General features: G+C 40.9%; 1 protein-coding gene across 20 annotated transcripts in view; it reads right to left on the reverse strand.

Moving 5' to 3' along the window:
* LOC110985289 (protein unc-80 homolog) overlaps window positions 1–14,134 on the reverse strand; it is a 144,059-nt gene that overhangs the window by 36,798 nt on the left and 93,127 nt on the right. For all 20 annotated transcript variants that reach the window (XM_022246217.2, XM_087145938.1, XM_087145937.1 and 17 more), the window contains 10 exons: window positions 11,236–11,379; window positions 7,927–8,027; window positions 6,962–7,048; window positions 6,074–6,226; window positions 5,485–5,523; window positions 5,075–5,134; window positions 4,232–4,328; window positions 2,871–2,992; window positions 2,160–2,237; window positions 1,632–1,742 (listed from right to left, as the gene is read on the reverse strand). In XM_022246217.2, coding sequence (XP_022101909.2) covers window positions 1,632–1,742; window positions 2,160–2,237; window positions 2,871–2,992; window positions 4,232–4,328; window positions 5,075–5,134; window positions 5,485–5,523; window positions 6,074–6,226; window positions 6,962–7,048; window positions 7,927–8,027; window positions 11,236–11,379 — 992 coding nt within the window. The remainder of the gene's footprint in view (window positions 1–1,631; window positions 1,743–2,159; window positions 2,238–2,870; window positions 2,993–4,231; window positions 4,329–5,074; window positions 5,135–5,484; window positions 5,524–6,073; window positions 6,227–6,961; window positions 7,049–7,926; window positions 8,028–11,235; window positions 11,380–14,134) is intronic.

Consider the following 14,134-nt stretch of genomic DNA (forward strand, 5'->3'; position numbering starts at 1 on the left):
TATCTCAGGCAGTCTCTTGGCACCAGTGTTGTAACCAAGTTATTTTTTTCCAAGTCAAGTCAAGTCCCAAGTCAAATTTTAGCAAGTCAAGTCAAGTCTCAAGTCATTTTTTTCCAAGTCAAGTCAAGTCAAGTCAAGTCTGGCTCGAGTCAATTTTTCTAAATAATGTACATCAAAACTAAAGTGATACCCGTTTATAATTTCTTCCTTTTGTTCAGTACTTTATTGGTGGTATCTTTCACTCTTCAAACTGACTGCCGTTAAATGATAATGACATGGCTTGCCTGTCTTAGTGTTAGTTTGTTGGTTGAACATGCACAATATTCACAATTTTTGAACCCGAAAATCACCACTTTCGGAGTAGACACGGTGTTCCGTCGCCATGTGTTGGGCAAGGAACAAAATTGGCTCCTGTCGTCATCGTTATCTACGTGCGTGCGGGAACCAGTTATAATAATAATGTTTGGTGCGCATGCACATGATCGCAGTGTGAGAAGAGAAATCATACTACTGGCATCTAACCAGTGAATTTTTTTTCAAAAAGTAATTTCCCCCCCCCAAGAAAATATTTAGGGCTTTTCTATTCAAGTACATTGTTGTACATGTAATAGAATCTGACATAAGAGATTGTGAATTCACCGTTCCAGGTTGGTGCCTGGATTGGAGATGGTACATGTTGTCGTTTTGCAGTCTTCGCGTGCCTAGTGGTAAACCACTTAACAGTATACAGTTACGTGGGCTCTATAGAAAGACTGTTCTTAATGGATGTAATCAGACTACCCATTGGCCTATGCCTAAGGCCCACACAAACTTCATACAGCTCGCACACGCCATGCATGACGTATGCATGATGTGCGGTGGTGCCAGTGGAGGAACGCAACGCGATGCCACGCATGGTTCTTTTGTTAGTTTGTATTTTTATTTATTTTAAGAAAAGATTTAATGTCAACAAGTCACTTTTTTTTCCAAGTCGAGTCAAGTCTCAAGTCTTTTGTTTTCAAGTCAAGTCAAGTCTCAAGTCATTTTTCCCCAGGTCAAGTCAAGTCTCGAGTCTAAAAAATAGCGACTCGAGTCAACAACACTGCTTGGCGCACGTAGTCGGAGAGATTAATGACGATGTTGCTCCATTACTCAAGAGTGATAGATCAACCCCTGAATGTGTAGCTAGCTCTTTTTTATCCAAGCTGCTGTTAACCACTGATTGGCCAATGGCAACTTCCTTGAAAGTGCTCTATGGCCTTTATCTACTGCTACTATGGTCTTACCCGTTGAGATATTTTTCACTTTAGCAACTTACATAACAAAAAAAAATCCCAGCCTGAGGTTAAACCAAAACATGTTTAGCTCTCCCTACTCCTACGACCCCAAAAATTAATACTAACTTTTTGCAAGAGTCTTCCTGCAATTCTATTTAAACAAAGCAACATTTTCTCAAGCTTTATTTAGAATTTTCAGATGTCAAAAAAACTTCTGTGACCTCTCCCACAATCTGTCTGTAACTGTTTTTTGCCTAAAAATCCACCACTTCCAATATTTATTGCTCAAGGGTGCTATCCTGAATATCATGATATGCCTTTACCTATGGTGTATGTATCAACTCCTACAGAGAAACAAATCAGAGCATAGCTTACCCTGCCCTGTTTGGGAATAGTATACAGCAGAAACTCAGCATCCAACGATTTCCGTGGAAAGGAAGGTAGCCTGATCAGTTCATCATGCAAGAAAGTGATGTGTGAACTCATCTAAATCAGGGACAGAGAAAACAAAAATAAACAATTTTAAAGTAAAATTATAATGGACAAAACCTGGTTACAGGTTGCTGGCCAATAGGTTGCTGTCCTAGGTTCTGATGGTGCCTTCAAGGTCTTCTCACATTTCAGTGTCTATTTTCTCAGCATTAGCCATGGCCTCCAGGGTATATTGTTTTACGTATGCACAGAGACCCATGACAGTCTCTATACAATTAGTGTTTCAGACAAGATGGGCCTTGAAATGAAACAACTTTTAACATAACCTTGGCAACAAATGAATGCATGGTGGATAACCCATCAGCCATGCCCGTGTAGACAGACTGTGTTGCCATGTCCTCCCAGTGCCAAGTTTGAGGCACACCTTTCAATTCTAATCTAAAATAAGGTCTATCCACTGGTAAGACTCACCACCTGAGATGGAGTGCTCTGCAGCGTGGCTAGCGCAAAGTACACGCGACCAAGCTCTGCAATTTTCAGTGTAAATGCCTGTTGGAAACAAGTATCAAAATCTCATGAGAAATCAAGCCATTCTAAACATCACGACCTTCCTATTTTTGGCAGGGGAGGTAAAGATAGCAGTTAATAAAGATATGATAATTGTAAAACTGCTGAAAAGATGCTTTTAGTAACAAATGAGTACCTAAAATACGGCAGTGCTGAATTTTCCAGGTCTCCAGATTGAAAGGCTTAGCCCTTGCCTTCAAAACCATGTAATCATTTATTGCTAGGTATATCAAGTGCAAATTTTGAAGGATGATGAACCATGCAGTCTTGCAATAGCAGATTAAGAACCAGACCCAAATTTTCAGGGTGAGGGGGCAATTTTTTCAGGGGCAGGGTGATATTTGGGGATTTGTTTTATGTAACCTTTCATGGCCTGAGGGATGAGGGTACATTTTGGGGCTTGCACAGACTCTTGAAAGGAAGGGAAGCAAACCAGTCCCCTTCCCCCAATCCCCTTTTTCTCATTATTTTTCAAAAGCAAAATTGTCTTTGCCTGTTTGTGGGGATCAATGCCCCACTGCCTCCCCCATCTGCCAGTCAGTCTTGAGGATTCAAAAGTTAGCACCCTCCATGCAGACAACAGATTTCATTACCCAATTTTGGTCAGCTACTGACCTGTTGCTGAAGGTGTTCCAATCCTTCCAACTGATCTATCTTCTTGAGTATGAGCTCGGGACAATGCGAGCGTTTGTATGCGTAGAAGTCCCTCACATAGGATTTGACGTCCAGCATTTGGTCTGTACAAGAAAGCACACGCTGCATGTCTATATGATACTTCACTCATCACCAGCACAGGCGGAGTGTCATTTTAAAAGGGGGGAAGGGCAGTTGTGAGACCATGAGGAATCAGCCATTAATAGGCTGATCCATTAAGCTCCACCCCCATGTAGGACCTACCAAAGTGGGGGGACTGAGTCCCTATATTCAATAAGTGTGGGCCCACTTCCTCCCTCCTCTCCCTTCCTCTGCAAGGGAGCAGAATGAATTAGCAGCAATTTTTCCAAAAAATCTGACGCAGTACCATTCTGGTATCTTTAAGAATATCACTTTTCCTGGGGTTTAATATTTCATACTTGTCAAACAAAGCAGGCTTTCCCAACATTTGGATATTTAACATTATAGAAATCAACCCTTCAATTGTTATACCCTGTACATGTACTTCATTGGTTTCAACTAATGTGCGCGCATATCTTTGGGTTTGCTGATTTTACCTTATTTCTCCCAACACAATATGGTGATAGGCAGACATGTATGTCATGTATGTATGTTTATAATAATAAAATAGATTTGGCAAACGCCCCATGTTAAATTACCCTCAGAGTGATTTACCTTAAATTGTCCAGCAAGACAAAGTTACATAAAAATTTAAATGAGTAATACATTAAATCAAACTGAAGTAGTTGCACATATTAGTACACCGCATAAGAGCTATGTCACTGGGCCAGTCTATCGGAGGAAAGAAAACCAGGCGTGGGGGATCCAGACACACAGCATCCTGTCTAAAAGGTTCTGCAAGGCCAGCCATTGTGTACTACTTAAATGTATGATGATGATCATGATGATGGTGATGATTATGATGATGGTGATGATTATGACAGCATTTGTACAACACCAAATTACCAGAGGATACAAGGCACTTATTATTAGCATCCCTGTTTGCTTTCTAAAAACATTCCTAAAAACCATCACAGCTCTCTAGGGAAGTATACAACTCCATGCTGCCATTTCAGGCACAAACAGCTAATCAAACACAACAACCATCTCTATACCCTGAAAGGTACACATTCATACTCCGGGGTGGAGAAAGGCAAGAGTAAAATGACTTGCATGTAACAACCAGCTGGATTCCAACCCCTGACCCACAAATGGTAGCCACTAGGCCACATATCTCCACTCCTTTCCTGCCTAATTTAGAACACTGACTAATATGGCAGCAGGGCATTTGCATAAAGTGTTAATAGAAGAGTTTTCCTTACTCGTCTTCTTGTCTACCAGGAAGTGTGCACAATGCTCCTGGATGGGAATATTGAAGAACTCCAGGCAATCCTGATGGATCTCCTCAAACTGCATGTCCTGGAGAAAAGTAATCAAGAACACAGAAACTGATGTTGTGAGTGGCATGGTAAGCCACAATGGTGGGAGTACGCTCAACTATAACCTCAGCAGCAGAAATATTACAACAGATAAATCTGAGTAACCTAGCGACTGTGGCCCAAGCTCAGATGTGTCCCTCCCAGGCAAAGGTGCTGATGAGTTTGTATACATTCAGTCACAAACTACATTTGAAAGTTTCTCGTGTACACTCACCTGCACTGTGCACAGTGAGCATTGCACATCAAAGGCATTTAGGTGCCTTTCCTGTTCTGAAGCTTGAAATAAAATGCTTAATGTCAACAACATTCCAAGAATCATTTGTCAGCTGATTCTGTCACATGCACCAGACAAGTGCAATTTGTGAGGAAAGCAAAAATTTAAACAAAGAAACAGCAAAATTAGTCCCCCCCCAACCTGTCTGTGGATCTAGCATCTGAGCAACAGATTTTTTTGGAGAATGTGGCACATTCAGCATCGAGTTCAGTTACTCATTAATCCTGAAGTTGGTCTCAACGTTGAGTACCCTCCACAGAGTAAAGTTGGTCTCAACGTTGAGTACCCTCCACAGAGTGAAGCTGGTCTCAACGTTGAGTACCCTCCACAGAGTGAAGTTGGTCTCAACGTTGAGTACCCTCCACAGAGTATTAATACTACCCTTTTTCAGGTACACTGAATATAACTGAAGCAATCAGCTCGGAGGGTCATGATTGGTCTTATGAACGTACCTCACTGATGGGCAGCTGGGTTGGGATGTCTGTCTCATTGGGTCCATGAACTATCAGTTTCTATCAGAAAACAGTGGCAAACAATGAAGTCAATGAAAAGATCACTAATTTAAAATAACAGAAAAGGTCTCGCTACCTGATACTGTACACAAACATAGTCATTCTGTGGACAAGTTCAAGCCTGTCCATTGCTCTTTGGAATGAGCCAGTTGGGTATTTAAAAATGCCAAGGTCTTTCGGGAACAAAGCGTGCGCATGAGCCAGCACATGGCTACACACAGCTGTTCCCCAATAGCTTCATCCTGGGCATGCTATGTTGGATTACTGAACTGGCTCATTGTGCACAAAAATTTGTAACTCTGCTCATCTTTGGTTTTGAAGGTTCTAAGACAGCAATTGTATTTACTAACCTTGGCACAAGGTACATTGGCACTAATTAGCACAGTAGGCTGCAAGAAAGAAAGAGGAAGAATGAACACATTGAGTTGTAGCCAGAGAATCTTTAACTAGACGATGAGGTTCACATCCTTCTACGGTATACGTCAGAGGGGTAGAATAATAACGAGAATTACAGGTGGGATAGAAGATGAAACCATGTGGGGTTTTATGACCTCGTGACCTTCAAGTGCTCAGAGAACATTTTGTCTTGGTGGTTCAGACAGTACACAGAGTCTTATATGTTTTCACAAGGTGTCATCCACAAAACTTATTCTTGTACTTTCACCATGGAAAGCCATCCACCATTTATAATGAGACCTCATTCCAAATAGGATATTTGATCTGAATCCAGCTCATGAGCAAACAACATGACTTATGGTACTTTACATGTATATCAAAGTGTTGCCAGCAGATCCATGCCAAGTTTCCAGCAAGTTGCTACCAAGCATGAAGGACACAAGCTTTAGGTTCTCATAAATGAACTTATCGGACATTGAAACCTCAACTTTGATTTCTCCCATCTTCACAGACCATCAAATCCTCCCCGCTGACTGCACTTACATCGCACTGCTCCTTCTTCAGTGTCTGCTTGAGGTCCTTGAAGGAGATGCCGGAGACAAAGGGGATGATGTGCCACAGGACACTTAGGGTGTTGGCAATGGCTTCGTTGGCACCCTCGTGGGGCGCACGACAGTGATAAACCACAAAGCCAAGCTGTTCAAGAGAACGAGCTATGGTTAACTTGTAAATTGCACAAAAAAAGACCATCTTGTAGAATTCACAGGCTTTCCTATCCATCAAAAATGTGCACTGGGCATATCAATAACACCTTTGAAAATCTCCCGACAGAGAAAACAGAGGCATAATACACATTTTCTCAGGCATGCTGTCCATAAGGATGCAATACATTTCACCAATGAGATGCAGTGCAACAGTTAACAACATGATAACCAAATTCTGGTATAAATTATGAAATCACTTCAGGGGACATAAGTTGCAGCATAAAAACTTTGTCATACATTTATGTTTCATAAACTACAACTTTTGGCACCTACTGTGATTGTGTGAGTTAAGTCATACGCTGTTTTCCAATACTCAACTTCATCTCCGTCTCAGGCTTCACCCCCAAAACCAATCCCTGATTGTGGGCCTCAAGCGTTTAAATCAAATTGGATTACTGTAAGTTTTTGCTCTCTTGCATCTTATTTAGACTAATTAGTGCACTTACTGCTTCAAAGTCAGGTAGTGAAAAAACAGTTGAAGCCTGAGACTGAGCCGAAGCTGAGTATTGAATTTGGTTCTTAGGTGTGCATCATGCACTGTGTAGTTTCCATGAAATGTAGCATGTTTTGTTACATCATTCATGCAATTAAATAGAGCACAAGTGGAGTTATTTTTCAGTCATGACTGGTGCCTTGTGACGACAACAACTGTAGAGCTTAGACTAACCAGATAGTTGAAGAGACAATGAGCAGTCTGAGCTGGCAGCTCACCGTAGTGGGAAACCATCTTCTTCAACAACAGAATCAAGTCCTCCTGTGATTCAAAATCAAAATAAGATGACAAAAAACAAAGCAGTGAATGCAGGTCACAGGCCTATCTCGGACACACTGCTATGCAGACTTAAAGCACATCAAATGGGAGATTTTACAATCGCCTAGAAAAATCAGATCAAGTGGTAGCGATTCACAACAGACAGTTTCAGAATTGTCAGGTGATTTTAAAACTCTCACTTTCAGCATGATACCCAGCCCTGACTGCAGTTTGCATCTATTTCCAACATGAAAAAATTATTCAACACAGCCATGGTTGAAGCTCATGTGTCCATGCATTCTGGACACAGCTCCATGAAAAATAACTTTCCAAACCAAACTGTAAGCAACAGTTTCTGACATTTCTTATAAGACCCTGTTGCATTTTAGCAGTAGATTAAATGTGACCAGATGTCACAAATGGAGTCTTGTGGCCAGTTTGTTTTCATTGAATTTGTATTAGACAGAGCAACCTAGCTCTTGGTTTTTATTGTATCACAAGGCTCATCCTCTTCATAAAGTGGACATCATGTGGGTGAAAATGTTGAAGGTTCCTCTTGATTTACACTGAACAAGAGTTTCTTAGAGGTCATTAACTTCGAAAGTGATTCTAGAAAGTTCTGACTAATTTTGTCAGGTCTAATCACAAATACGTTTCTGATTCAGTATTGGGAGACTCATGCTCACTACTCCTTCAGTACTGGTGTACATCAATCTCAGAACGTAGGACATCACCAAGTATCCTTTTTATAATTATATCTCTATTTGAGACTAGGAAATACATGTACATGAGACTAATATCCGCAATAAAAGCACTAGCTTCCTATTGAGTCAATCTAGTTCTCTTGAGAAGCATCAGTTACCATTAGGCCTGACTCATACCTGCTTGTTTTTGGCCGTAATCTTCTCCAAGATGTAGCGACAGATCAGTGCTGGCTCCTCCACAAGACACGCCCACAAGACTTTCTCGGCAACCTCACATACTACCAAGAAAGAAGGGAAACACAGTCACTGGGACTTGTGGCCTACTAATGAAAGGTCATAGTGGATCATGCTTAACTCTACAAAGTCTTATTAGGAACACAGTAAAAAAAAAATTTCTGCCCTTGAGCTAACTCATAAGTATGACTTACATGTCATGTAACATTTTTCACATGTAACACTTATGAATCAAAACTTGTGCATACATGTATGAGTTACATCTCATCATACATATGAGTTACGAATGATAACGCATATGTACAAGTTATCTCTCTTCCATACTACTTTAACAATACATAATTTTGTACAAGTTTAGATATGACACATAAGTTGTATGTACGAGATATAATTTCGTAAGAGCCATATCTCCTACATGTGAGGTATAAGTCCTATGAATAGATATAAAGTTATACGTACAAGATACAAGACGTCCATAAACAGACCTCAGTACTGACGACGCCACACTTTGTTTACATTGTGTGCTTTCCTATGATGCCCAGTGGGCCGTGGGCCCCTACTTGCTCCATAGGGAAGTGCACATGTATTTTCTCACCATGTCCCTTTCCCAAAACAGCTTTGTACAACTCGAGTGACATTAGTGAAAGGCTCTAATTCAGACGAAATAATCCTGACTTGACTTGACAAGAAGAATCGTAACTCACTTGTCAAGTTCCTTTCAGCAGCAAAACCCTTTGAAGATTAGTGGAACACGAGTTGTGTTTTTTTATTGCTTTGGCAAGGAGTATCCGTCTAGTATGGTGAGTAATGGCTGTGTCCTTGTTTGTTTAATAGTCTCAATACTCAGAAATGAGCTGAGCTGAGATCACATCCTACCAATGATCTACGGTTCTCTTTCGGTCATCTTAAAAAAGTCACAAGATGCAAGAGTATACCCCCCAGTTTAACTGAGAGTACACCTTCGCTTACCTGTCAGATGTACTCCTGCTATTTGTATACTCATGTTATGACAAGTAAATTATTCAAACGCAGCCAATACCACGTGCATGTTGTTGATTTCCGGGCTTAAATCCAATTAATATAATGTATAATGCAGGTTCTAAAATAAATCTTTAAACAACAGATTTAAATTCAAGGTTTATTGATGGAAGAATAGCCAGTTAATGTCTGGTTTTCTTCGCTGAAAAAGGTGATGGGGGCAGGGTTTTTTGGCTAATTATTTCTGGTGCCCATGAAATATGTAGGGAGGCACAACTCTTGAGTTTAGGCATCAGTACTTTCATTCTTTTCCCACAAGTTTTTCTGTTCAGCTGTTCAACTGCCTTGGTGAAAATTGTGGCACGTGTCCAGATGTCAACCGGTTCACATACAAAGGTCCATAACATATACAGGTATCACCCAGTGATGTAGTCGAGTACCAAACTTGAGTACCAAATTGTCCAAGTGCACAGTGCCGAGTACGGGCAAAGTCTGAGTATTTTTAATTGAGTCCTGAGCCAAAAATCCAAGTTTGAGTTTTTCAGTCAGAGAACGGGCCGAGTATGAGTGTAAAGATAATCGAGTGAATCTGAGTGAATCTGAGTACATTGAAAACCACAACATTATGGAAATTTGCATCGTTACAGGTGATATTCCAAGAAACTAACATGTATACATTTTAAAAAGTGGTATTTTTGCTTTGAATTCCAGACTTCTCAGAAATCTGCAGCCCATATGACATGCATACTGTGCTGTGCTGTTTCTGTCCGTGTGTGAAATATCCCTTGTGATCCTTAAAGCCCCAAGATATTAATTCTGATGAGAAGACATGTTAACCGTAGTCGAGAGTCTGAATCAAACACCCCGCCACCTGCATTTGAGGCACTTTCAACAAAGAGAGATTTATCCAACCTCGTTCCCATGGATATGATCTTGCCGTGCCAAGGAACACACACCCAGCCCATGGAGAGGAGGGTGCGATTTCCCTTTCCATCCTCGCACCCTGGACTGATTTCACTGATGTTCTTTCAGTAGTGAATAGAATAGTGTGGTGGTTTCTGTGGTCAGTGAACCCTTGGCTCCCCAGGCCACTCAGCCAGGTCGCTGCGCTGCTCGCGCGTAATTTGGCAAGGGCCTGGATCCATTTGGCTGGAAATATACCATCCATTACACCAAGGACAAGGGACGCTGAAAGGAATGGTATACCTGGGAAAGATAATTGTGGTTCTACCTACTTCTGGCCAGTTTATTCCCTCCACTCACTTCCTCCACGCGTGAGGTACCCTAATGAACACTACTGCAAAACATTTACAACTGGCAAAGAGGGTGCATGAGGATCCATTGCGCACCCCTTCGCCCTGCCGAGCTACGCACAAACTTACAAGGTACAGCATGGGTACGATAAAAATACTACATGACTTGTAACATGTAGCTTACACTATGTGAACTTTTTGGTAAAAGTTTTGTATCAAATTATTAATATCGAAAAAAATCCTAATTTCTTTTCCAGTACCGCATGACTGGGATTGAATTTACCGAGTACAATTTGTTGAGTTTAGGCACGAGTTCAAGTAAAAAATTACAAGTACATGCCGAGTACCTGTTTTTTAGTACTTACAATCGAGTACAAGTACAGGCTAAGTACTTATTGGTACTCAAGTTGTACTCAAGTTCGAGTATGAGTACTCCAACACTGACGTCACCCATGGCTATCTGTAATTTTTGCCAATATTTTCAATACAAAGGAGTTGCTGGTTGGTATTTTGTAACCTTATCTCTCTTGTAAGTGTGCTTTTGCTGCCTGGCAATCTGGTTTACCCAAACAAAGGAGGTCTTTAACCCCCTTAGTTCTTTTGTGTATGGTGTGGGTTCCCAAACTCAATGCTAATTGCTCAATAAGGTATTTCCGGATTGTTGTGGGTTGGGAGGATCCACTAAGTAGCAGTGTAGGATCATCTTCTGTGCTTTGACCCAACCAAGCATGACGTGTTCTAACGTCAAAAACAGGAATGAAAAAAGAATTCTTGAATGAGTGTACACATCCTCTGTGGAACCAATAAGGAAAATTGTGTGTGTTTACATATCAGCTGGTAACAAGTGGTTAAATGAACTTGGGAAAGTTCATCAGTGGATCAGGTTAAAATGGCCTCACACATTTTCGTTCTTTTCAATGGCAAATCATGGAACTTTCACACAGAGTTGATGGGGCATGGTTGCATTTGTGCGGGTCGAGAGACAAACATGCAAGTCACTGGACTGAATGGACAAACAAACCTGCCACGCCCTCCTTGTTGACTTCTGAATCATCGAGCAGAGCCACGAGATGTACAATGGTGGTGCAGACACAGGACGGGAAGAATACTCCAAATGTGGGTGGGCTGTGATGGGTGCGCTCTGTCACCATACCCTCGTCATCACCTAATTAGTATTCGGAGAGGTCAAAGGTCATGCGTGAAAGCTAACATGGCTGACAGTCGGAAGTCTGAGGAAAGCAACGATTTCCAATGCAAGCTCGTAAGACTGGTCTTGGTTGTTTATCGTTTTCGTTGTTTGTTACAGGAATGTCTTTTTAAAAGTTTCCTTGTACTAGAGTTAATGTCAAAACAGACGGGAAACGGAACAGTACATCCACAATATTTCTTTCCATTCAAATTCTTACATTGGTTGACCGTTCAACATGTCACATGACGAACAGTGACAACTGAACATTGACGACGCGCTCAAACACAGGACTTTGAATTTTTCACCAAAAATTCAAGGAACGTCACAAAAAATCTGAACGGAGATAGGTCAAGAACAAACTGCAAAAAAAGGAAGCACTTTGTGAATGTGAATGCACACGTGAGGGGATACTCTTCAAGCCAATCTCAACTCTGTGATTGAAACAAACATTCCAATGACCACGTGTTTTTAGCACAGATGCATTAACAATCACAGTGCAAAAACGACAAATGGGAATGGAATTTTCAACTTCTACTTTCGGGGCATTTATCTGTTAGAAGCATTACTTTTTTAAATTATAAAACCACAGTTTTGTGGAGTTATGTGCAAACATACCTCTGCATCGTTAGTTTTGCCAACATTTCTTAAGCTAAGAAAAATGCTTAGGAAATAACATTTGCAGGTTAAAATGTGCCACTTACCATTAGCCCAGAATTCTGCAGATGAAATTAGCATAATATTTTAAAAATTACAACTCAAACTGGGCTGAACCAGTCTAATTGCATCAACAGGATTGCACCCTGGCAAAAAAAATATCTCAAGGCTGCATCTGAAACCCGTAAGAAGTGTTGCCATGACAACATTACTCATCTGCAGAATTCCTTTGGAATTAGGTTAACAAAGCTTTGGGGAAAGCGCAGAGTATGGTTTTAGACAAGGTGACAGAGGATGGACAGAAAAATTGACATGGTGATAGGAAGGATGAAGTAAGCATTATGGAAATCCTCTGGATGAAAGAAACTGTAAAACAGACATGAAACTAACTGTGGGATGTCATGCTTTCAGTTCTGAGATTCAAGGATCCTGTGGAAAGCCTACATAATGGATCCTATCACTCTATATATGTGAATGGATAACATTCCAAGAAGAAGATAAAACAAAATCAGGACCGTGTTTTATTACCCACTGCCATACTGCAATGACAATTGGACAATTTCTTGTGCTATTTCCTCGTGGAAAACTCACAAGAATGAATGAAGCAGCTGTGAGAAAACTAGGGGAAATTAGGTGATGAAATATGCCCAGATCTCATAGTATGAGTAAAATTCTCAGAGTTGTTAGCCCCAATGCAATGAAAACTGTTGTGAAAACTGGATATTAAATTTGGAACAGCTTTTGTCCTCTGTGGATAGTGGATATCTTTTTCAGGATTATCTAAGGATCTGGGCATACTCCAGTGAAAATAATATGAGTGTGTCATATGAGCCTGATGTCAGGGTAAGACCTGGTGAAGGTTGTAAGTACACCATAGCATGCAATGTTATTGTGTGTATGAGGTCATTCAGAGATGTTACCATGGGGTTACACACATGTCATTACTAGAGCACTAACTTGCTGTGCAAAGGGATGCTGCTGGGTGCGTCCATATTTGTGCACAAACCAATGAAAACCTTGAAATTTTGTACACCTGTGGAACAGCTGTTTGCATATCTGCATCGGACACTGATGCATTAACAAAGCCAGATATGCCAGAAACCTAAACGCACAATCAATAAATTAACGTTTAGTTTTGCTTGGTGCAAACAAATGAATGCAAAGCACTGGAGAAACTAAATTAAATGACTGGAAAGGGGCAAATGGTGTACTTGTGTGTTGCTTTATGACATTAGACTACATTATTTGAAAGTTTCTCTAATATTGTTATACTCCACAAATATACCCATGAATTCAAAATGTCTGTGCCAAGGAGGTGTCGAAGCTTTTCTACGCGGCAAATTACGAGTTAGCACTAAGGCTGTAGCTGTTAGTGTGAATGCAATTGTGAACATCCTTCTCTCCCAAAACTGTGACAACAAGAGGAATATGTGGTAGACTTTTCACCCTTCCTCATTGCTGGGTGCGCCTGAGAATCCCACGAGGGATACAATCATTTGCGCCTGATGCATGCCAAAGTGCAACATGGCAGCAAGAAATAATGGGCAGAATTAGGAAGCTGTCAGTTTGCAGCTACATGTGTGTCCATTTCTCACAGGCATGTTTGCTATTTCTCAGTTCCAACTAAGGCATTTTGATGCAGCCCAGTTTCAGCCTAAATACACACAAGCCTTGGCTACAGAGGGTTTGCATGGCTTCCATCTTATAGGTCTGTGCTTTTATTCCACAGGATATGCACCATGGAGGTTTCTTTGTGAAAAAGAATAATTACTTCGCTAGATAGTGACCACACAAACCCAGTGTAATATGTTTATACTGGCACTGGGTACATGTCCCCAACGCAGTTCAACAATATGTTCCGTTACTTCCCTCACACTTATCCATGGTGTTGTGACAGGTTTAGACAAGAATGTGCAATATGTAGTGTTAAACAGATCCTCTGCATTACTCAAAGTACCCTGATGACCAGGTCAACAAGTCGCACTGATTAAATTTGCAAAATAAATCCAGACAGTCAAAGGCAACAGATATCCAAACACACGTTTTTTTCTTTATGGTCTCTCTTTTGTAGAATTTG

The sequence above is a fragment of the Acanthaster planci genome, linkage group LG14 (genome assembly GCF_054643075.1).
Source record: "Acanthaster planci isolate LZ-2023a linkage group LG14, COTS_SCS, whole genome shotgun sequence".
Taxonomy (NCBI): domain Eukaryota; kingdom Metazoa; phylum Echinodermata; class Asteroidea; order Valvatida; family Acanthasteridae; genus Acanthaster; species Acanthaster planci.